The sequence below is a fragment of the Citrus sinensis genome, chromosome 7 (assembly GCF_022201045.2).
Source record: "Citrus sinensis cultivar Valencia sweet orange chromosome 7, DVS_A1.0, whole genome shotgun sequence".
Classification (NCBI taxonomy): Eukaryota; Viridiplantae; Streptophyta; class Magnoliopsida; order Sapindales; family Rutaceae; genus Citrus; species Citrus sinensis.
The window spans coordinates 17,383,182-17,409,192 of NC_068562.1; the positions used below are offsets into that span (position 1 = coordinate 17,383,182).

At 30.7% G+C, this 26,011-nt stretch overlaps 2 protein-coding genes and 1 long non-coding RNA gene across 9 annotated transcripts in view; 1 reads left to right on the forward strand and 2 right to left on the reverse strand.

Annotated features, from left to right (window-relative positions):
• LOC102611469 (LRR receptor-like serine/threonine-protein kinase FLS2) overlaps window positions 1-26,011 on the reverse strand; it is a 145,306-nt gene that overhangs the window by 86,908 nt on the left and 32,387 nt on the right. Inside the window, exon 7 of the mRNA XM_052431602.1 lies at window positions 11,935-12,078. Coding sequence (XP_052287562.1) covers window positions 11,935-12,078 — 144 coding nt within the window. The remainder of the gene's footprint in view (window positions 1-11,934; window positions 12,079-26,011) is intronic.
• Window positions 3,209-6,090, reverse strand: LOC127898947 (uncharacterized). Of its 2 annotated transcripts, none has more exons than XR_008050706.1 (4): window positions 5,566-6,090; window positions 5,124-5,165; window positions 4,943-5,033; window positions 3,209-3,450 (listed from the first exon to the last, which is right to left on the reverse strand). It is a non-coding gene; the product is annotated as an uncharacterized LOC127898947 (long non-coding RNA). The 2 variants fall into 2 exon arrangements; XR_008050705.1 differs by having other exon boundaries at window positions 5,448-6,089.
• On the forward strand, window positions 22,661-25,892 carry LOC102629497 (uncharacterized). Of its 6 annotated transcripts, none has more exons than XR_008050697.1 (6): window positions 22,661-22,863; window positions 23,720-24,449; window positions 24,670-24,762; window positions 24,847-24,945; window positions 25,045-25,328; window positions 25,636-25,892. XR_008050697.1 is itself a non-coding variant. In XM_052431614.1 (4 exons), exons 1-4 carry the CDS (start codon window positions 24,108-24,110, stop codon window positions 25,096-25,098), a joined length of 588 nt encoding a protein of 195 aa, XP_052287574.1. In that variant the 5' UTR covers window positions 22,870-24,107; the 3' UTR covers window positions 25,099-25,542. The 6 variants fall into 6 exon arrangements, 1 of the variants encoding a protein (XP_052287574.1); XR_008050699.1 differs by having other exon boundaries at window positions 22,665-22,863; window positions 24,158-24,449; XR_008050700.1 differs by lacking the exon at window positions 23,720-24,449 and having other exon boundaries at window positions 22,667-22,863.

Here is a 26,011-nt window from a genome sequence, read left to right on the forward strand (position 1 = left end):
GGTGCCATCCCTCTCTCATGTTTGTGAAAATTTAATTAATTAAATAGTTTAACATAAGTTTTTTTCAACAGCAAGACAATGTTTGTTTTAATGTAAAGTCAGTGTATTACGTCAAAGCGAGAAAGGATTTGCTATTGGTTTAATAATATGGTTTGACACTTAGCTGATTTATTATTGTGATAATTGTCTTATTTTTCTTAGTTACTTTGCGAATGTGATTAAACCGATTAAATTGGTTCTATTTAATTTAGTTTAGCATATACATAAATGTATCCCTATAGCAATCTCTACTGATAATACACTCGTAGATTGATCGGTCAAACTCTCGCAAATTTGTTAAAAAACTGAAGTAACAAAAATAAATTAGTCCGATCTATTGACTTGACAGGGCTGGAATGCAAACATTAGCATGGGGGTTCATATTTTTTTTTCCAGTAAATTTTTTTAATCTCTACAGTTTGAGTAAATAACAATGCAATTTATACCACACAGGTAAAAATAAGAGTAAATAACAATGCAATTTATACCACACAGGTAAAAATAATTTAAGAAAATTAATAATATGAAATATAAGAAAATTAATGATAAAATATGGTTATATTGGTTTGAATAAGAAAAATATTTTCGTATAAGAATTCCAATCTTATGCAATTTATACCGCAGGAGGAAAAATATATAATTAATTCAATCCAACTTATTCTGATTATTATTATTATTTTGAATATATAATAATTATTATTATATAGATGTGGAAAAATATATAATTAATATTGCCAGTGTCGCATACAGTTGCAAAGCTACAGCCTTGCATCTTGAACAACCTTCGGATAGTCTTGACTCTTGAATCCAAATACTCCGCTACACTTGAGTGTAGCCAATGAACCGTGGTCCTTCCTTAGCTATAATATGCAAGTTTTGTAACGGATAGACAAGATGAATTTAAGTGAAGTGAAAGCATAAAAAAAACATAACTACATAAATGAATCCCTTCATGATATGTTTAGAACAGAGTTTTATACAAGGAGCCGGTATAGTGTCGAGCTCTCAAAAGCTGTCTTTGGCTATCATTTGGCAGCTAAAGACCCGGTACAGTCCGTTTATTAACCGGTTGCACATTATTTTAAATTTAAAAAATTAAATAAAATAATATATTAATTTAGAAATTATAGAAAAAATATTAATAGTAAAAAATAAATAGAAAATAAAAGAAAGATATAATGTTGTCAAAATCAAGAAAAAATTTATATAATAAATTAAAAATGTTTGTTTCATATATTATATGTGATGTGTCATATTTAACATCAAAATTTTCTACATGTTTTGTTATTTTTCTCAACTTTGTTATTCTAAATAACCCAAAAAGTTTTTTTTCCCGCCCGTTTTATGTTTGACGTCCTTATTGCATGTTTGACCCCCGTTCTTACATCTTTCATGTGACTTGTTGCATGTTGACATGGTTTTCATGTTTAACCTCATATATTACATGTTTCTCCGCACTTGTTACATGTTTCACGTGGATTGTTGCATGTCTTAAATAAAGCCAAAAAATGAAAATTATCCCACGTATTTTATGTTTCACGCCTGCGTTGCATGTTTGATCTCCGTTATTGCATCTTTTATGTGAACTGTTACACGTTGACGTGGTTCTCATGTTTAACTTTATGCGTTGCATGTTTGACCTTAACTGTTGCATGTTTTACGTGACCTTTTTACACGTAAAAAATTTCCCACTCGTTTCACGTTTCACGTTCGTATATCTCCATTGTTGCATCTTTCACGTGAACTATTGCATGTTTCTCATCTTTAACCTCATCTGTTTCATGTTTGACCTTTGGTGTTGCAAGTTTTACTTGACCTTTTTACATGTAAATTTCATATTGCATGTTCATGTGGATTTTCGCATGTTTGAATAAAGCCAGAAATGAAAATTTTCTCGGCTGTTTCATGTTTCACGTTTGTGTTACATGTTTGATCTTCGTGTTGCATCTTTCACATTAACTGTTGCATGTTGATGTCGTTCTCATGTTTAACCCCATCTGTTGCATGTTTGACCCCATACGTTCCATGTTTCATGTGACCCTCTTACATGTAAATTTCATGTTGCATGTTTGATCTCATTTGTTGCATGTTTCACATGGATTGTTGCATATCTTGAATAAAGCCAAAAAATGAAAATTGTTCCACTCGTTTCATGTTTCACGTTCATGTTGCATGTTTGACTTCCGTCTTTGCATCTTTCAAGTGAATTTTTGCATGTTGATGTGGTTCTCATGTTTAACCTCATCTATTGCATGTTTGACATCAGATATTGCATATTTTACATGACCTTTTTAAATATAAATTTCATGTTATATGTTTGACCTCACTTGTTGCCTGTTTTACTTGAATTGTTCCATGTCTTGAATAAAGAGAAAAATTGAGAATAGGTGAGGAAGACAAAGTAACAGTGCATATAATCACTAAGTTGGCTAGCCAACTTATTTAACAATGAATCTAGCGGTTAACCACTTCCACTTCAGAGACACCCAACAATGAAACAGTTAGCCAATTGATTTAACGAAGAATTAAGCGGTTTATTGATTCCACTCCTGAAACACTCAACAATTAAGTGGTTAGTCGACTAATTTAACAAGGAATCAAGTGGTTAACTGCTTGCGTTCAAGAAAATAGCTAACAATGAAACAGTTAGCCAAATTGTTAAGCAAAGAATTAAGCAGTTAGCTGCTTCCACTCCAAAAACAACTAAGTATGAAACAGTTACTCAGCTTATTTCACAACAAATGAAACGGTTAACTAGTACAATGAATGTTTGATGTTGATATTTCATGTATCACATTGTCTAACACATGTATAAATATCATGTTGCATTTCAAAATTTCTTGACATTTCAAGTGATAATTTATAATCAAAATTATTTGTTTCATATTCTTTTTTATTATTAATTAATTAAGTTTAATTAAGCCCCATCTATTAAGAAAAAAATAAATGAAAATGTTGCTTTAGTGTTAAAATTATTTGATAATTTAAGTGATCATTATCACTCCAAGTAATAATTTATCATTTTAGTTATTATTTGTTTCATTATTTTGTAATTTGTTTAATTCTTCAAACGAAAATAACTATGATGACAATTTTAAATTACCAAATAACCTTCTTTTTTTTAGTGCAATTGGTAATTTGTAAATTTTTTATTTTAAAAATCAAATAATACATACAACACATTAATTATTTTGGATTAATTTCATCAGAGCTTGTAAATGAAACCCATAAACAAAGGCATCTCAAACTTTGTAATTACAAACAAAAAAAAAAAAGCGTAAAGAAGAGAGTTGGCGGGTGCACGCCATACGCGAATTAATTTTCACCATCATCTTCCACCATATGTCGTGAGCAATGGAGGCTTTCCCTCCCCATTACCATTACAAAAAAGGTGTCGAAAAAGGTGTCGACCTGTGTCACACCCCCATCCAAGAAGTGAGCTAAAAATTATGAAACTCCAAAGCACTGTCTAAGCATAGCACACAGACTACTTCCAGCATCTCCATTAACAAAATACTTGAAAAAAGCAAGGCATGAGCTATTAGCCCATACACTTTTAAGCATAATGATTCTAATCACATCTCATTTAACCACGAGGCCATGAAAACATACTCAAAGATTCCAAAAGAAAATTGACATTTAAACACATAAGAATCAATCTTAAGAATCCATCAATTTTGCAATCAAGCGAAAAAAAGTCAATCTCTGATCTATAAGACCAAACTTCAAAGTCTATAATTTCCATGATCAAATAACAAATGATTATGATGTACAAATAAAATTCATGGAAATCTATAGAAACCTTTGGCATTATTTTAGACCATGTAATAAGGACAGGCCTTGTTCAATAACCCCTTTAAATTATTGGGTTGGTTCAATTACTATACAAATTTGCAGATATAATCTAGACATGTAAAGCACCTAGAATATAACATCTTAGCTCAAATTTAGTGACATTTATTACTATTTCTATGACCCAATACAGAGTTACAGAAAACTGCTTTATTGACAGGAAACGCCAACAACCTAAGCTTCTGATTTTCTTTAAAAATTCAATACTATTCAGAATATTGTGAAAACTTCCAAAATATTATTAGACACAACATATAAAATTTTCAAGCCATTTGGACAACTCCATAATTGGTTCTCACAGGATTGGACTAAACAAATCAAAACTGCCTTTTTAATTCACACAAAAACAGCTGAGCTTTGGTGATTTATTAAAATTAAAATACTCAATATGTTGGGATGAAAATTCCCAGAACATAATTACACATATAACTTGATAACATATTAAAAGTTCAAGACATTCTGATATCATTAAGCTAATGTTTCATAAGATCAAACACAAGTGAATAGTTCTGTCAAGGGGTTTACGGTTAAAGTAGTGGAGTTTGAAAAATCATAAAAAACAAAAGAGAACCAGACGTTCAATTACCAAGGAACTTTCAACATTTAAAATACATTTAAAATAGACTTATTGAAGTTTAATATCTCAAAATTTTAGCTCATGTTGACACCAATAGATTATTCGTTTATAACACCAAACATGGTACATACACAGTTTTTGATAAATTCCAACAGCAACTGACCAATTTGACAAATCCATTAAAAATCAACTATTAGTTCAATTCATTCCAAAATGTCCAGACTTGAAATATACAATCCGGCTTTTATTACTCAAAATTTGAAGCGAATCTAGCATCATTTAGTCATATTTTGAAACAATCAAAGTTATGATAACAGTCCAACAATCTTTAAATTTTCTGCAAAATCAATAAACTATTTATTATCTTTTCAGTTCAATAATCAATTTTCTAGCAAAATTAGACATGCAAAACCAACAACAACCTTACTTTTCAGTTTTGAGATAACAAAACATCAATTGCGCCAAGTTACCTACCTAAATCACAAGCTTTAACTTCCTGGCCTCTTAATAAAGCTTTCTGTCACCTTCGCAAGTATTAACTTCAGTCCTCACATTACCAAAAAGCCTACCCAAAATAAATAAAAAAAAATGATAATCAATCACACTTCCATTAAACAAAGTCATAAGAGCTTATTTAAAAATTGAGGCGTTTCACCTCTTAACGAATAGCTCAACTCCAAACTTCCAATCTATAGCACTACATAATTGAAACATACCACCACCGATCAACAAATAACCCAAAAAATTGCTAAGACTTTCAATTAAAAATAAAAGCTGGTGATTATATAGCATCAATATATAGAATTAAATCATCAAGCAACAGTATATGATGGTGAGTCTCTAGAAACATCAATAAAAATTTCTAAAAAAAGGGCAAAAAACAGCTTAAAAATGACATAATGAATATCAACACATATAAAATAAGATTGGTCAAAAAAATAAAAATAAAAGAAAAAAAGCTGAATGGGGAAATCTTTACCAAATTAGTGAGCACCCATCTTTAGGATTCCGAACAATGATTGCAGATCTCAAAACAAGCAAACAACACCAAAAACCAAACAAGAAAAAAAATAGTATATCAAGAGAAAAAAATTAACTTGTTTTGAGGGTTTTCGCTGGTGGCTTCAGGAAGCCCACGCGGCCACGATTTTGGCCAAAGCTAGGATGACGGCAGTGAAGGTTGAAGAACTGATGGTATAGTCAATGGTACGACAGAAATAATGGTGGGCGGTTGGAAACGCAGCAACAGACGTGATACCAACTTTGCCTCTCCCTAGCTCTCGTATACAAACCAAATACTAGGGTAGATGACTCCGATTGGTTGATTAGTGTGAGAGAGAAAATGGATTTGATTTTAGGTAATGAGCAAAGAAATCAGATGATAGAAATTATGGATTTCAAAGAGGGAAGAAATTTAGGGATTTCCCTTTTAAGAAAGCGAAGAAATCAGATTGGCGAGAGTGGGGCCGGGGGGGTTAAATGGATGAGAAAAATTATGGATTTCAAATGAATGAGAAATCTGATGGTATAAAATGTTTATTAATATATACTTGAGAACCAACATCTCAAGTTCAATCGAACGGTTTGATTTCAATTTTCAATATGGTGTCCGGGCTTAGTGCCGGGCATTGTAGCTTTAACCCTTATACAACTGTTAATATATAAGAACTTGTATTGGTGAATTTACAGACATAATAAATTAGGTGTAAAATCTATAATGTACTTATCGTAAACGACAACTTTATGGAGCAATAATCCTAGTTTTCTTTTCTAATTTTATGAGCAAGTAAAACTCGTTATATTTTGCTTCATTAAAAAAGAATAGTAAATGGCTTGCCTAGCTTTGAGTAAAGTATTTAGATCATTTGATATGTAATAGGTGCCATTTCTCAATCTACCAGCTTTGATATTGACAAAATGCAGTACACGCATAAGCTGATTATAGTAAACAATTTGGCAAGAGTTCTCTATAGAAAATTAATGGGGACAAATGACCTTAGAAATTGAATAAGATGCTGCAAATTGACCAAGTGACAAATCCGTTCCCATCCGAACCATAGCTAATTTAGAATGAATATTTGAAAATAAGAGAAGGCAGGACACATGTGGGTACAACAACCGAGGAAAGCAGACCTAGCGTTGGCATGAATTAAAAGTTAGATAATACTCTTACACACTATTTTTGAAGGCATTCATGGCAAAGATTATAATTCACTACCAGTGAAAGAAAAGAAAATCAATTTGATTGTCTCATACGTCTAGCTCTTCAACATTTTAAAGCAACGAGCATCTAAATTTTAAGAAACCCAGTACAATTTCCTTTGCATTGATTCTCTGCTTTGGTGATTCTACAATACACTCTATAGCTAAATTGAAGACAAATGACACACGTTACTCTTTGGTCATAAAATGTTTGTCTTCCCAAGTTAGTAGATTTGCATCAACAACTGTCGTAACTGAAATCAGTAGCGAATCATTAACCCAATACTTTAATCTCATTTTCTCCTGAAAAAATTTCATCTGTGAGTTCAGTGTAATATATGTTCTTTTCTAATTTTATGCGCAACTAAGAATATCATTTTAAAAGGAATTGTAAATAGCTTCCCTAGTTTGAGCAAAGTATTTAGGTCATCTGACATATAATAAGGTCCATTTCTCAATCTACCAGCTTTGGTTTTCATGGAATGCGATGTATGCATAAACTGATGGGTATAAAACTAAATGCACTGAAATTTTCAATCGTTCTAAATCCGACAAAATATTCATAGTTTTTCACACATGAAGCAAAAGAACAATAATTAAATCACACTGACCTGATTATAACAAATGAAAGTCTAGATTTTCCCTATAGAAAAAATATAAATATAATTAAACCTAAACAAATGGCATAAATCTCTAAGGAAAATTAAAGGGGCTTAAATTGCACAATAACAAATCACCTTAGAAGTTGAATAAGATGCAGCAAACTGACCAAGTGTCAAATCTGTTCCCTTCCGAATCATAGCTAATTTGGAATGAAGGAATATTTAAAAGTGAGAGAAGGTAGGATACAAGCGGGCACAGCAACCAAGGAAAGCAGACCTAACATTGGCACAAATTAAAAGTTAGACAATACCCATACACACAATTATTGGAGCTATTCATTGCAAAGATTATAAATCATTACCAGTGAAAGAAAAGAAAATCAATTTGAGTGTCACATGCGTCTACCCTCAACGTTTTTAAGCAATGAATCTCTAATTTGTAAGAGTCTTCTTACAATTTCTTTTACATTGATTCTCTCCCATGGTGATTCTACAGTACACTTCATAGCTAAATTAAAGACAAATGACACACATTGTTCTTTAGTCATAAAATGTTTGTCCTCCTGACTTAATAGATTTGCATCAACAACTTCCATAACTGAAATGGGTAGCAAGTCATTAACCCAACGCTTTAATGTCATTTCTCCAGAAAAAATTTCATCTGTGGGTTTCTTCCGAGTAAATGTTTCTATTAACATAATTCCAAAGCTGTAAACATCCCCATTTGTAGATACTCGTCCTTCTCTTCCGTACTCTATGAATTGCAACAGTTACATAGTAAGATAATATAATTTATAATAGTATGCGCAAATGAAGATCAAAATAAATAAAAAACATATCAGAAAGTATTAAGGAAATAAAAACTATTTATTATGTAACGAACCTGGAGCCATATAGCCTATGGTGGCAAGTGTTTGTGTTTGAGTCAAAGATTGATCTTCTTTGACTAAGGGCTTTGCCATGCCAAAATCACTTAAATGAGCAACCATATTATCATCTAACAATACATTGCTGGGCTTTAAGTCACAGTGAATTATTGGGACTGAATAACCAAAGTGCATATATTCCAAAGCTGATGCAACATCTATCATTATGTTCAATCTTTGAAAAATGTCCAAAATGTTGGTGCTCGAATACAAACACTTCTCTAGACTTCCATGAGGCATGTATTCTAATACCAACGCCTTAAAATCATCATTTGAACAACTGCTAATGATTTTTATAAGATTTCGATGGCGAATACGTTTCATCATGTCACATTCAATATCAAAACTCTTAAATGCTTCTCTATATTGTAGGTTAAAAACCTTCACTGCAACCTCCATCCCATCCTGAATTCTTGCCTTGTAAACAGAGCCAATACCTCCTCTACCGATTAGATTGTTTGCACTAAATTCGTTTGTAGCCTGAAAAAGTTCTAGGTATGTAAACCTTCTCTGATTTGCTACTGCTGGCAGATTAGCATCATTTGGTAGTGACTTCCCTCTCTTTCGATATCTTAAGATCAACAAAATCACTACCATCATAAATATAGTACTCAATGGCAAGACGATCCCTATGAGAAGATCATTCTTCCTTGATTTGTGGTGGATTCTAGTTCTGCATGGTGGGACTTGCAAATTGGGCATACCACACAATAATTCATTTCCCTTGAATGATTTCGCTGAGAAATTTTTGAAAGGTCCCTCTCTAGGAATCTCTCCTTCTAGCTTATTGAAAGAAACATTTATATATTGGAGATCTACAAGTTTCTCTAAAGATGTAGGAATAGCTCCAGAGAGATTATTATTGGATAAATCTAAGGATTTCAAGTTTATCAAACCACCAATGGAATCAGGAATTAAGCCTTGTAATCTATTACATTCTAAAAAGAGACTTTGTAGATCTTTTAGGCCTCCAATTGTTGTTGGGATAGCACCTGAAAAATTATTCATCGACAAATCTATTTGTACCAAAACCTTCAAATTTCCAATCCCTAGTGGGAGTGGGCCAGTAAAAGAATTTGAAGACAAGTTAAGGTATAATATGTACTTAAGGTTCCATAATGTTGAAGAAGTAGAAGTTAACTGATTGGAGCCCAAATTGAGTTTCTTTAGATTGGTGAGATTGCCAAAGCATGCGGGGATGAACCCAGAAAGCATATTACCGCCCAAGTCCAATTGAAATAGTGCAGCTAAATGACAAAGATCATCTGGGATTGATCCTTCCAAATGATTATCTTCAAAACTCAATAATTGAAGCTTTTGTAATTTGCCGAGAGTAATCGGAATTGTTCCATTTAATTTGTTTCCACCTAAATAAATTGCTATCAAGTTGGTCAAGTTGCTGATCTCTTCAGGAATGCCGCCACTAATGTTGCAACTAACTATCCAAAACTCTTCAATAGATTGAGAAAGATTGCCTATAGCCCTTGGAAGAATGCCATCTAGTGGATTATCAGAGAAGCTAAAATACTTTAAATACTTGCAATTTGACAACGAGGATAGAAAGCTCAATTCTGGAGTCGAAGATGTCAAATAGTTATCATTTAATCCAAGCCGCTTAAGGTTTCTTAAGTTGCCAAATGTGTTTGGAATGAAACCGGAGAAGGAGTTTATTTCCAACTCTAGTCTGGAGAGCTTAGAAGCATTGAAAATGAAATTAGGAATTGTGCCATTAAAATTATTACCCCACAAGTAAAGCTCTTCAAGATTTGGAAGTCGGACGTCTGCGCTTGATGGAAGTCTTCCCGAGAGTGAGTTACTCTGAAGATGAAGTGATTTGAGTGTTGACACATTGAAGATTGTAGTTGGGACAACACCAACTAATTTGTTAAAACTAAATGCCATCCATTCTAGATTATGGAGATTACCGATTTCATGTGGTATCTCACCTGTATTTTGAAACAAAAAATAATTCAAATTTATTTTTAATAATAAATTATACACTTTTATATCATGAAATGAGTATTCGTAATTAAAATTAGTAAATATGAGTTTAAGATTAATTATTATACATAGATAAAATGTTAATAAATTATCAAATTTTATTCTTATTAATTAAATATAAATATTAATAATTTCAGTATTCATGTCATTATTAAATTAAAAAAAAACTACTCATCTTAATATTAATTTGAATTACTAATATAATATTTGTATGAACATAAGAATTTTTTTCAAACTAAATTTTTACTTTATTTTTCTAGGTGCTACTACAGTGAATATAGGAATTGATATCATGGTGGAAGAATATTGATTTCATGATTTAAAAAACAATTAATCTATTTTAGACTTTCCTTTACAAAATAAAATCACTTTTTTTATGCCTAAATAAACGTCTGAACTTAACTGCCATTATCACAAACTGTTGCTTGTTTTTTACTTCTTCTTCCCTACCACTTATTGTATCACTAACTTTTGAACTTTTTGTATAAACATAAGCAAAGAAGAAACATTGCCAATTAATTCTTAATTCTTTTACAAACTTACGTCATGGAATTAGATTAAAATTGGATGCGCTACTGTCATGGTATTCTGCAATAACTATTGACAGATGAAGTAGACAATATCAATTGAACACAATTTCTATTTGCAATCTGTGAAAATAATTTTACTTTTCACACTTATAGATATTGTTCCATCATTCAAATTCTCCATCTGATTTTGGACCCTAGAAAGGCAATTAAAAATATGAACAAAAAAAGAAAGTAAAGAAAAACATCTAATTTGCTTGATAGGTTATCAAAATTTGTCGAGTGATCACAAAATAAAAGAAAATGCAATAGAAAAGAGAAAGAGAAAAACTAACAAAGTGAAAGAAATAGAAGGTTCATGCTTGTTAGACGTTCTTTAATCTTAGAATTGTTAGCCTTAGATTTTTAATTAGGCAATGAAACGATGTGTTTTAATTTTAATAAGGAAAGTCTAAAAGAATTTAAATCATAGACTCACTAAAATGCTTAAACAACATGTGTCATGATCTTGTACAAAATTTTAGAAAGATTAGAATATGAGAGGATCCAATCCCTTTATCTATTATAATTTTCTGCTTATTCAAAGTTACTGTCAGCATTTATTATAAGGTTTCCAATTAAAATGCTTAAACAAAATTGATTTTCAAGCAAATAAACACCTGCTATTCTAGGAACAAGCGCACCGTGGTCCAGGTAAAATACTAGGAGTGATAACTAGAAAAATGACATGAATATAAATCACACATACCTTGGAGTCTGTTTTGGTCAAGATATAAATACTTAAGCTTGGTGGAATTGCCGATTTCTTTCGGTATGTCTCCCGAGAAGTCATTGATCGACAAAGATAATGTTTGTAGATGTTTGCACCTTGATAAAGTCGATGGGATTTTTCCGTCAAAGTCGTTTTCGTCTAGAAAGAGGATTTCCAGAAAAGGAAGGTTGTTGCAAATATTTGCCGGGAGTTCACCTGGGAGTTCACCAAATAATATATTATATTAAAAACGAATATTATCTAGTAAAGAAAACTTGCATAAGATGAAGGAAGGGATTGGACCGGAGAGCTGGTTGTAGCTAAGATAAAGCGTTTGAAGTGAAGATTGATTCCCAAGTAGAGAAGGAATGATGCCTCCTAAGAAATCATTTGTTAGCGATGGCATGTCAAATATTTTATGTTGATGTCACAAATGCATATTATTAGCAAAGACTACCTGTCAAGTTATTAACTGACAAATCCAAATTCGATAGAGAAGAAAGATTGAAGATTGATGAAGGAATGGCTCGAGTTAAGAAATTATTTTGTAGCCATAACATCTCTAATTCTGCAAGATTCCCCAGCTCCTCTGGAATTTCTCCTAAAAAATCATTGAGCGATAAAGACTACCTGTCAAGATTGATGAAGGAATGGCTCGAGTAACATATGCGTTAACTATTTTAACTTATTAACCGGCACTCAAGAATAAAAAAAGGAGATTAAAAAAAAAAGTGTTTGCCTAAAGAGAATAAAAAAATAAAAAGTGTTTGCCTAAAGAGAATAAAAAAATAAATTTACTCATAGAATTAAAGAATTATAGGCTGACAGGATTAATAAAAGTGAGACATTATTAATTTTCATCAATTAATTAAACTCATTGATCATACCTTGGAGTTGGTTCCCTCGAAGATATAACCGGATAAGCTTTGTCACGTTGCCAATTTCTTTTGGTATGGTCCCAGAAAAATCATCAAGCGATAAAGATATGTTTCGCAGCCGTTTGCAGTTTGATAAAGTGGATGGTATCTTGCCATGAAACATGTTATTTTTAAGAAATAGGGATTCCAAATTGGAAAGGTGATTGCAAAAATTTGGTGGGAGTTCGCCAAATAGTGTATTGTTTGTAAAACGAATAGAAAGTAAAGAAGACATGTTGAAGATAGAGGCGGGAATGGAACCCGAAAACCAATTAAAACTGAGATCAAGTGTCTGAAGAGACGAGAGATTCCCAAGTTCAGAAGGGATAGTGCCTGTGAGATTTAACCCAGATATATTCAAGGCTGTGACTCTATGAGTACGGACATCACAAGTGACGCCCGTCCAATTACAGACAGAGTTACTTGTGTTCCAATTTCTAGCCAAGAAATTGGCTGGATCATCAGTTACATGACCTTTCAGGGAAAGAAGGGCTTGTTGGTCTGTGGTAATACTTGTAGTGTTGGCTGATGCAATCATGAAGGAAAGAATCAAGCAATGGAGTAAGAGAAATCTGATCATCATCCGGGCAGAAGGAATTCTTTCCATGAGACTAGAATATTTAGATTGTAAGTGTGTGCTTAATTGGATTGATAATGCAAGAACAATTATAGCAGCTTCCAAGTATATATAATGAAACCGAAATTTCGAAGAAGCAGCAAGAAAGAAAATAGAGGAGTGAAAAGGCTATGCTCATAACTTGTTGAAAGGTGCAAAATTTTATGTGGACCCAGCCAGTCCTTCAGGTCCACACTCAGGATGATTGCAGTAAGTTTTGTTTTCCTTTATAATCATCCTATTAATTTATCGCAAAATAGCTCTACTCATTAAAAAAAAAAAATTATTCTCCATATATAGTAACAGGACATATAATGCTCCTAGAAAAAAAAATTATATTTCTATATGTTTTTTTTCTGAATTTGAGATAATTTACGAACCGGTGGTGTCACTTTCATCAAAGTATTGGCGTTGGGTAATAAAGTTCTTCACGGGTCAATGAGGACATCATAAGTTGACGACAAATTGCCTAAGTCAATGAAAGAAGAGACAATGAAACCAATTATTATTTTTATATAAGTATTCATATTCATTGAAGGAATATCAATGGAACAATAGATGTTTGAGTGTTTTTGCTATTGGTATGATCATTCAAGGATTTACAAGTGCCAATAAAAATATAACCAAAAAGGAAAAAATATGTGGCTTCAATTGTATTTGTGAGGGACACTCATTTCTGATCTTTAACTTGAATTGGTTTTTTTTTTCCTCCAAATTATGAATATCTCATGTGGAAATTGGAAATTTTTATCACCTATGATTGGCTAATATGGAAATTCTCTTTGAGCAATATATAATTCTCTTTTAAGAAGAAGAAGTTAGTGGCCTGTTAATTATGTGTGCTTTATGGGTTACAATTAGCACTATTTTCATTTCACTTTTATTAGGGATGATGACAGAACTAAATTTTTAAAATTTTCTCCTGAAAAAATAAATGTTTACAAAGGCGCCATGTGCATGCAATCCTACAGAATTTCGTAACTAATAATAAACTTGCAAGAGATTGAGATTGAACGATGATGAAATACAGACCAAATGCAAGAGCAAAAGAAAGAAAACTCGTTTTCAAAAAAAATAATAATAATGTTTATATTACTTTTATTTGCGAAAATTTTCAAAACATAATAGTTTATTCATACATACAGATTAATTTTACTCTCTTCTTATTATGTGGATCCAATCAAAACTTTCAACTTTTGGGATTCAGCCATCGGATTTAATGAAAACGTTGTTCAATGGCAAGAGCTTTGTTTATATGGTTTAGTTCTTATATTTTAATTTAGGAGTTTATTTAATTTTTATATATTGAAAAATACTTCAAAATACTTCTCTTATTAAATATATTAGGTTCCAGCCTTTAATATTTTCGTTTTAATGGTAATACCTTACAATAACAATCTTGGAGATATTAATGAAAAAATTTAATTCATCAAATTAGCCTAAAAAAATAAAAATTAAAGAAATTTTTATGTTATTATTTTACTTTTAGGATTAATTTGATAAATTAAATTTTTGTATACAATTATTAGTAAGATTATTGTAATGATATTAAATATTACTTTCAGTTAGTTGATATTAATTTATTTAAAAATAGTTATTTGTCATATTCTAGTTAAAGTACAAAAAATATTATTTCTTTCATACTGATATTTATTGATTAATTTGGTAATTAATAATTAGTTAACTTGCAATTAAATTTTTTTAGATAAATTAATTAATATTGAGAATATTGTTGATAGGGTACCATTATAAAGGTAAAGAAAAAGTAAAGATAATAATATAATATATTTAATAATAATAGTATATTGAAGTACTTTTTAAAATATAAGAATTAAATGAGTATTTAAATCAAAATATAAAAACTAAACAAGCATTTACTTGATAAAAAATCATAAAAGTTGAATGTTTCAAAATTTTGACACCCAAGACTTATCTATTAAAAGAGGTCATGAGAATTAAAACGTTATCACAGAGACGTGCTGAGATATTCCTATTTTCAAATTTAAATTTGATACGTATAAGAGATAGTGACGGTGGGAGTGGGACCACCCACTTGGAATTTAAATTTAATTGCACAGTCCCATTCTCTCTCGGATATTTTTCGTATTCTCTTTCAAGAAGAATAAATTAGCGGGCTATTGAATAGTGTTTATGCGTGCTTTATGGGTTATAACATTTTTGTCGATCCTTAGCTAGGGATGGCAAATATCCAATTATGGATGGATAAACACAAATCCATAATTATCCATAATGGATATATCCATATCCATATCCAGTATTTAATATTGGATATGGATATGGATTTTATCCATATAACTATGGAGATCCATGGATATCCATATATATTTTATTTTTCTTATATAAAAATAATAATATAAAATAGTTAAAATTCCAATATTAATTAAATTTGGTTATTAAACTATTTATATTACTAATAATATATATATAATAAAATGGTGGTCCGGTGGTCGGTGGCGGCGGTCCGGCAACTTTCCGGCGAATCCCGGCGGAGGTCCGGCGACATTCCGGCGAGGTCCGGTGGTGGTCCGGCGACTTTCCGGTGGATGTCCATTTATAATATTAAATTAATAAAATAAAATAATAATTATTAATAGTATTAAATAAGTTAAAAAATTAAAAGATAATTTTGAAAACTTTAGTTTTTAATATGAGAGGAATTTAAAATTTTCACTAGTTAATATAATATTTTTACAATTGTTTGTCTATTATATTTTTTATTTTTTATTTTATAAAATTAAAATTTTTTAAACTTATGTTGGGTTAAACGGATATCCATTGGATAAAAATAATTATCCATATCCATCTGGATATAATTTTAAAATATTCATTTCAAAATTCAAAAATTTTTAGATGGATATTATCCGATCCAATTAGATGGATATTGTGGATATCCATTATAGAGCGATCCAGTTGCCATCCTTATCCTTAGCTTGACTCAAAAGTCATGAATTGCAAAGCCAATGTAACAGAAGACAATCGGGTAATGACTAATTAAGTATTTATGATGGAGTGACACTCGCAAGTGCTTCTAAGTATTTATGATGAAACCTAAAATCAGAAAATAGAGGAGAGAAATTAAAGCGAGAGAAGATTCCTCTCCACGTGACAACAAACGTTGAAATGTTTTTGCTATTCGTTTGATGCTTCGAGGATTCACAGGTGCCGATAAGTCCAACAAAATTCCTTGGCTTGAATTTTATTTGTTAGGGGCACTCGTTAATTGTGCGTGCTTCATGGGTTATAACATTTTTGTCAACAGTCAACCCAACTCAGAAATTACGTGTTGCGAAGTCAATGAAAGAAAAGACAAAAGTCAATGAAAGCGAAGACAGCAAGACATTGACTAATCATAATATGGTGGGACACTTAAGTATCATTTGGGATTAAAGTAGAAATTTAATAAATTTCTTATTTCATAATTCTTTATAAAAATAATATTTAATAAATTTTATAAAAATTATTTATTTTATAATTTTTTTATTTTACTGCAGTTTTTAAAAACAAGTTGAGATTTACTCTTCATAAGTAGCTTAAAATAAGCCACCACAATTGCTCAAAGTTTCTATTGTAATATTAATAATTTAACAAAAAGATCATTATTTCTTATTTTTTTTCATACACTAAAATACATAAGCTATTAGTATCATATTACCACCACAATTTACTGTCTCAACTAGTTTGAGTTCTCTCAATATCAAAATTTTGATTTAATAAGTTCATATTTTTTTATATTTTAATTGTATTTTCTATTATAAAATTAATGAGACTTGTACATGATTACATAAATTTTTTTAAACAATGAACAAGTTCATGTGAAAGTTAATCATAAGTCTTAAAATCAAATTCATGACTATAGTTTTTAACGTTCAACCTATTTATATTTTTTATATAGTCACGGTATTCATTACAACGAGTTGATTCTCTGCTTTTAAGAGTCTTGTTACAATTTCCTTTTCATTGATTCTCTACTTTGGTGATTCCACAGTAACGCACTATAGCGAAATTGAAGACAAATGACATGAACTTAGCAATTTTGCACCAACACCTTCCATAATTGAATTGGGTAGCATATCATTAACCCAACGCTTTAATGTCATTTTTCCATTAAAAATTTCATCTGTGGGTTTCTTCCCATTGAATGTTTCCATTATCATTATCCCAAAGCTGTAAACATCCCCATTTGTGGATGCCTATCCTTCTCTTCCATACTCTATGGATTTCAACAATTACTAGTAAGATAAAATAATTAACAATAGCATGCTCAAATGAAGATCGTAAAAATAAATAACATATCATAAAGTATTAAAGAAATAAAAAAATTAATGTAGAACAAACTCGGTGGTGGCAAGTGTTTGTGTTTGAGTCAATGATTAATCTTCTCTGAGTAAGAGCTTTGCCATGCCAAAATCACTCAAATGAGCAACCATATTATTATCTAGCAAAACATTACTCGACTTTAAATCACAATGAATTATAGGTGTTGAATGACCAAAGTGTAGATATACCACAGCTGATGCAACATCTATCATTATGTTTAATCTTTGAAAAATATCCAAAATGTAGTTGCTTGTATACAAACACTTACCCAGATTTCCATGAGGCATGTATTCTAATACCAATGCCTTAAAATCATCATTTGAACAACTACTAATGATTTTGATAAGGTTTTGATGGTGAATACTTTTCATCATATTGCATTCAACATTAAGGTTCTTAAATGCTCCTCCATATTGCAAGTTAAAAACCTTTACTACAACCTCCATCCCATCTTGAATTCGTGTCTTGTAAATAGAGCCAAAACCTCCTTTGCCGATTAGATTGTTTTAATTAAATCCGTTGTAGCTAGAAAAAGTTCTAGGTACGAAAACTTTCTCCAAGTTGCTACTAGTGGCATATTAGTATCATTTGGACTTTGGTATTCGTTTTCCTCTCTTTCCATATCTCTAGATCAACACAATGAGTACTATCATAAATACAGTACTCAATGGCAAGACAATCCCTAGGAGAGGATCATTTTCCCTTGATGTGTGGTGGATTCTAGTCTTTTAAATTTTTGAAAAAGCATAAAATACAGTGATATGTGCATACACGTGCTAGTAGTGGCAACAAGATGGAAAGTGATAGTGGGCCTACTGGCAAGATGGAAGACTTAGTCTAGTTTGTTTGTTCAGTCATTAATTATTGAGTCGGTTATTGAATAAGTCTTGGGTAGTAGAGTGGTGCTATTCTGTTGCTATTCTGTTGCCTATTCTGCAGCATTTCCTATTTTCCAGCTTTGTTGTTATTTTCTCTTCCATGTATGGCTATATTTATAGCCTGAATGAATTCAATAAAGGCAAGTAGCTTTATCACCAACAGTTCCCACTTTGTCTTATTCCTTTCTACCCTTAACTCCAAATTCCTTCGTATCATACAGGTGGCTAGTGAATATTGCCCTTTTATTTATCAAGCTCATGTGTCATGTCTTGTCTTTTGAATTTAATGCCTTCTTTTATTTGTTTTATTACCCAATTCGTTCAAAATAATCACAATTATGCCACTTTTTAATTTATATAATTTAGAATATTACCTTTAAGTTAGTAGAATTATCCAAATTTTTATTGGGATTGGGAATCTCGTCCTGAACCATATAGAGTTCAATTCAATATAATTTTTTTAAAAATTAATTTAAAATTAGTTGAGATTTAATATAAATTTTTTCCTAATTTATTATTTAGAATATCTGAAAATCTCAATCAAAATATTGATTGCCTTGACTATTGTTTAAATTTTTAATTAACTAAATTAAAAAAAAATCATTTATCTTAAAATAAACAAAAATGATTGACCCAAGCACGAATCCAACAAATTCACTACTTTGCATTCACTTTTAGAGTTTATTTATTTATTATTTATTGTTTTAGCGACATTCAGTTTTAAAGTTTAGTTAAACTAAACAGATGAAGAAGAAAATAAATTAGATTGTTGATTTACATATTAAATTTAGATAATGAATGGATAAAATGGGGACGTTGGTATTTAGAATCGCAACTTGCAATTTAAAGCAAGAAAAATGTGAGAGTCACAAGCTTTACCATTTCTCTCTTATATACATATCTATTAGGATGAGTTGAGCAGCTATATAACTCTTTAGTTCAAATAAAAGATAACAAATTAACTTGTCAAACAATATATATATAAAATATATATTTCTTCTCTCTCATAAAATAACTTGTTTTTCAATTTTTAATCAGCTATATATTAGAACCACGTTGGTCTTGGGATTTGAACGAATTATCTTTAGTTCAAATAAAAGATAAAAAAATTAACTTTTCAAACAATATATATATATATACATATACATATACACGATGATTTTTCATTTGTTCGTCGGCTTATAATTAAGCATGCTTTTACAATATTTTTGATCAGCTATATGTCAATTTTTAATCAGCTATATGTCAATACTTTTCAAAAAATTGACATGAAGGAATAATGCGAAAGTGCCTCTATTGTAAATTAAATTTTTATTATTATTATAGTTGTTATAGAACTTTATTTCTTGTTATACTCGTGATACACTCATAAATCACGGCTTATAATGATTTAGGTGGGGGTACAAAAACAAAAACCTTTAGGACAAATTTGTTTGTTTTCATCTTTACAACAAAATCCATTTTTAGATGGACAATTCCTCACACAATCAGAATCTTGGGTGCAACGAATTGGTAACCCTCCAGTGTAGGCTTCAGCACTTGGTAACTCAAAGATTGTGGTGCCTGCAAATTGAGATCAATAATTCATGATTATAGAGAAATGAAATAAAAAGCGAAATGTGTTAGTAATTAGTAAAAAAATATACAAAGAGAGAGAGAGATATTTGGGACATTGACTAACCAAATGCAACGATCATGAGGACGACCAAGAAAGTTAGTTTAAACGAGACTTTCTCCATTTGCTGTAAGAAAAAGATTATGCAGGATGTTTCTTTGAGTGGGAAAAAAAATTCTAAAAAAATTGTATGCAAGAACTTTGTTCTTCACCTAATATTTATAGAGATGTAATATAAAAATGGTAAAATGGCACACCCAACTTCTAAGTTATTTTATAGAAAAATCACAACAAATCAAATAAACTTACAACACAGTAATATTCAAATCATTAAACCTAGCCCAATAGGAAACAATAAAAAAGGAAAAAAAATTAATTTTTTAATTTTTTTTCCAACTTCGCATTAACAACGCAGACACATTTTCCATTTCACGTTGATTAGGGTTAAAAAAAAGAAGTTTTCTTATATTCATGAAATTTCTATAATCTCTAAAAATACCATATGAAGTAGGTCTATTTTGCAATTAACTAAATATCCCAGATTTTGTATCATTGAATCCATTTATTGTCTTAAGGCCATATATATGTATATTTTTCAACTTTACTTTGAATTCATCTCGTGCCATTGAGTTTTTGACTTTCTTCTATTTATTGCTACCATTTGAAATTAAAAAATTGATTCAATCGATCGACTTATTAATAATTGTTCAACTTAGTTTTCTTTCATTAATGTTTTATAGCATGATTTATTCGATCGTGATATATATTTACGACATTTTGTTTTATTTTAACTTGTCCTTTGCTTCAATTCACTCATAATAAATCTTAAAATCATTGACCATCTTGATTTAACTATTATAGCCTGAAAACAATTTGAATAAAAATAACTCTATGGATAATTCAATTTTAAGGGTATTATCAGACAAATCATTGCACTAACAATTTTGATTGTTTGCTTGTAAAAGTAAAATATGCATATGGTTTTGCAATGAGAAAAAATGCTAAAAGGTACCCCAATTTTTTCTTTCAAGTTTCAAGTTAAGTATATGGTTGCTAAGTGAATTAAGAAAGTAACCTCATTGGCCTCTCTTATAATCTAGATGTCTTTTGAATTATCTTAATTTAGAATTTACTGACATGCACAGATGCACTACTAAAAAGTTTATTTTTAAATCAATGAGATATTCATTATATTAACAAAAATTACGAGGAATCTCAACGAGAATATTAGAATAACCCCAAAATAATTAATAGTATAAAATTTTTTAATTATAGTAATTTTTAAAATAAACATTTAATACCCATATCTAGGACATCTTTGAGTTAGGTTGGGACCTCTGGCATGGTTATAGCAGGTATGGAACCTCTTTAATTATTCGGTTCGTTAGTTAGCTCCTCAAACTCCAGAAAGTATACATTTCCGAGGAGGTGTCTTCGCCTAAAACCGAATCAACTTATTTGAGCTCAACATAAGTCCGTATCTCCGTCAATATAATATATATTTATATGGACTCAACATTCACCTAATATTGAAGTGCTTTTCAAAAGCATCACTTCATTCAATGAAAAGCACATTGGCCATAGTATTTGCAGTCTTTTACTAAGCGGGTACCATCAAGATCAACCACTACACCACTTTTTATGCTATTTGCAAGAAGATTATAATATTTTAGAGTTCCACAAACTCTATAAAATAGAAACTTAAATCAGTGCACTACGCACCCACTTCGTACAGAAAGATGATTCAAACATCTCTATAAACACAAACTCTCAAGATGTTTTAGAGTTCCACAAAACAGCCATTTTCATGCCTAGAAAAAATGTAACAATTTTTCCCACTAGAGTGGTTAATGCTCAATACGGATTTGCTTCAAGTCACTGGAGAGGCTTTTAGATCAAATGCAACAATTTTGGGTTCTAAAATTTTGCTCTTTAAAGCGTTATTTTGGCTTAGTGTTTCAATTTCCTACTATCCTAGTTTTAACTTAAATGGGCCTGTGCGATGATGACCCACCAAGAAACTGGAACCATATACATGTTTGACAGCTGGACTTGGGTGTTTTGGGCCAACTTACTACTAGAAAGTTATTCAATCATGGGGCCCATGATGAAGAATCCAGCATATGGTTTAAAGCTCATGCTTGTTAATCAAGCAGTAACATGAGAAACAAGTTTCCAAATATAGTTCCATAAAAATTTCAACAAACTGAACTGAACATTTCAGAAATTGGCGCGGTACAAAACTAAATACAGGCCCATTGGCTTTGAATTACTACTATGGGATTCCAAAAAATGATCAGCAGCCTATTTCTTCTTCATCTTCAAAATCACCCAACAAACCAAAGTTCGTTCAAATTTAAATGTCCCTGCTATATCAGCGCTAACATTTGTCTCAAAATTTTGCTCGATTAATCCTTGACTTCAAAAGGAACAAAGATCTTTTCCTATTCCACTACAATAAACAGTTATATCACCGACCAAAATATTTCCGAAGGCGTAAAATACCTTTGATAATAAGTACTTTTTCCCAAGGTGTAAGATGGCCGTCGGATAAGGATGAAAATATGATCAATATTTCCGAGGGCAGTTTGCCCTTGGTGATAATGAATACTTTCTCGAAAATCCTGCTAGACTTAACTAGAAGCACCCCAAAATTTACACACTTCGGGCCCGGTCTTTGGAGTAGAGTACTAAAACCACAAGCCCACAACCATAACTTCCAATAATTTTTTTTCTTATAAATTTAATTACTCTTGGTAAAATTAAAAACCTAAAAGAATGAAATACAATTAAAAAGCTAAGAAAATACGGAAGAAACGAAAAAATAAACAAAAGGAAAAAAATAAAAACAAAAGGGGAAAGTTCAAAAGAAAACGAAAAAGAACAAAACGAAAAAGAACGAAGTTAAAAAGAACGAAAAAGAAAGAAAAAGAAGGGAAAAGTTCTTCAATCATTGCAGCGCAAGCACTCACATCTCTCACTTTTCAATTTTTCATTGTCCATTGCTCGCCCAATCACTTTGGTAATTATTTCACTGTTTCTTTCTCTATTTGCACTAGATTTCATCTCTTTTTTTTCCTTCAATTAACTTAGGGTTAGGTTATAGTTTCCATCATTGATGATGAGTCTGAAGGCTAATTATTTTTCTTAAGTTTGTAATTGTTACCATCTCTTGCATAATCGCTCACTCTCTGCTTCTAATTTTGTTTTTAATTTGTTTTTGCTGCTTCCGATTTTGTTTTAGGCCAAATGGTAGCTTCCTGTAAGTCCGATGATGTTATTGCATTTTTTTTAATTTTTATTTTGGAGCTCTTACTTGTGATGCTAATTATTTAGAATTCATTGTTTGTTATTAGATTTGGATTACTTTTAATGATTTTTTTGCTGGATTTCATTAATTATTTTTTTTTTCCATTTTTAATGTTATGTGATGCTAAGTATGGACTCTAAAGGATGTTGATATTTTTTAATTTTGAGGAGTTGGAGGGAGATGAAGTGAAACAAACATTTGGGGTCTCATGTGCATATAGAATTGTTTGCTAGAGCTAACTGATGGGTTGACGCTAGCAAAAAAGACATGTCTTTGTTGACATTATGATAATTAATTAAATGCATTACAAGAACGATGGCTACTTTGTAGAAATTAAACATGACTGGAAAAAATGTAATATTGAAATGAGTTGTTCATATTGACAAGGAACACAAGAGCATACTTGTTAGTTCAGGTGTTGAAAACATGGAGAGTGTGCATGGACAAGAATTTGTTGATTGGTTTAGATGTAGGGTAAGATAGATACAATGTCTAACATTTAGGTATTTTTATCATTTTCATTTATTTAACTACATTTTAATAAATTTTTTTTATCTTTTATATATAGATCATTAAGCTTTATAATGATGGACAAGTTGACAGGGAAATGCTTTCTTTAGCCCATGGTCCTGGCAGGCGTATTACTTGTTACCCATGCTGTAATGTTAATGGTTTTAGGTTTCACACTATGGATTGTGATGAAACAAGTACAACTCAAAATTGTGGAGTTTTGGTGAGAAGGGAACATGAAAATGAAAATATATCTTACTATGAACTTATAAAAGACATTGTTGAGCTTTCTTATATAGAAGGAAATAAAGTTGCATTGTTTGATTGTAACTAGTTTGATACAAATAGGCAAGGAAATAAAGTTGCATTGTTTTTGGTTTTGTATGTAATTTAATTCTTTTAGTTTTAATGGCTTGAAATTTACTTAATATTTCTCAAAATTTGTAATGATCATAACACTGAAAGTTGTACGTGAAATTGGTGTCATCTTCAACAGCAGCATCAATGGACCATATATTAAATATTCTGAATATCCAAAGGAAGAATTTGAGACGCTATTTGCTCGTTTCAAGGAAGCACAATTTTCTTATATATGTACAGAACATGAGCTTAAAGATGTCATAGAACTTCATGTAAAAATTCGTTTTTCAAGTTGGATGTCAGAGCTGAGGAGGGGAATTTTTAAGAAGTATCCAACTGTTGGAGAGCGTTATGCACATGCTCCTGAAAATGTGCCTCCAAGAATATGGAGACAAATGGTTGACAAATGGATGGATGAGGGGTGGAAGGTATCAATAATGACTATTGGCAATTTGGCATAGTATTTTTCTGTGCTTTTCTTTCCTAAGTTTTGCTGTTGTTTTAATTCATCAGTGAATTATATTTGCTAGAATCATTATAGAAATAGGAACTTATAAATCTTATTCATGTGCTTTATACATGAGTTGTTCTTGACGGTTTTAGAATAACTAAGTTGATTTTATGCTTTTTTTTTAAACTTATATATAGAAAACAAGCACAATAAACAAGAGGAACCGAACCAAGTCCAAACTTATTCATACTACAAGTTCGATCCCAATGGCTAAGCATAGAAAAGAAATGGTAAGAGAATATGTTTGACTCTGATTATAACAAAAATGGTTTTTATTTATTATGATCTTATTGAATTTCAATTCTTTATTGCAGCAACAAATAGGTATTGAACTTAGTCCACTTGATTTATTCAAGATGTTTCATGTAAGGAAGAATGGAATATGGGCAAGTAACAAGGCAAAGGAAATGCATGTGTGTTTGATATTAAATTTCCAGGATATTCCTTTTTTTTTTTTTTTTGCATGATTTCATTACTATATGCACTCAGACAAATATATGTATTTATTATAGGAAATAGTGGAATCAATGAGATCAACTGTTATAGGTCGAGGCGTCGGTCGATGAATGGAAAATATATTGAGAAGTAACAGGAGAACCAACACATGGTCATGTTGTTGGTTGGGGAGCAGGCATCAAAGGCAAGGATGTGTATGGTTCTCCAAGTCAATGAGGTAACAAGCATCAATGTACTAATTTGGAAGTGAAAGTAAAAAGACTTAGAGAAAGAAGTCAAAAAGTTGAAAAGATTGATAAAGCTCGTTCTTGGAAAGTCTGCACAAGAATCATCTCAAAAGGTATAGGTTGTTTAGTTCATTTTATTAATAGATTAAGTGAATGAGTACGTTCTATGTTTTGAGTCCTCGTGGAAAATGATTGGTGACTTGTCATTGCTCTGTTAGTTAATGAACTTAAGTGACTATGGACAAGCTTATAATATAGGTGGATGATGAAATAATTATTAGATTTTTTTGAAACAGACTGCATTTATATAGAGTTTTTTTTATTTCACTATTTTTCTCATTAGTCTCAGCATCTTTATTATATTTTATACCAATTTTCATTTCGGTAATAATAGTGATTAAAATTCTTTCTTTTACCTAGGATATTGTTTTGACGAAAGAAGATGATGATGGGTATGAGGATGATGAAGTTGAGGCAAATAATTCAGAAACTGAATAAGTTGCTTTAGAGGATGATTGAACACATTCAAGATATGATAATATCATATATACATTTGGTATATTTTTTGCATAAAAGATACTATAAAATTGAATTTTTTGTTGTATTTTTGAATGATGAATGTGATTTTATGAATTTTTGGAATTAATGAAGTTACATTTAGTACATTTAGAATATTATTATTACTTTTGTTACATCACTTCTCTAATATAGATATTTCAACAATAAAAATAAAAAAATGAATGAAATAATATTATTAAATAAAATAAAGGGGGCCATTAAACAGCAAAATAAGTTT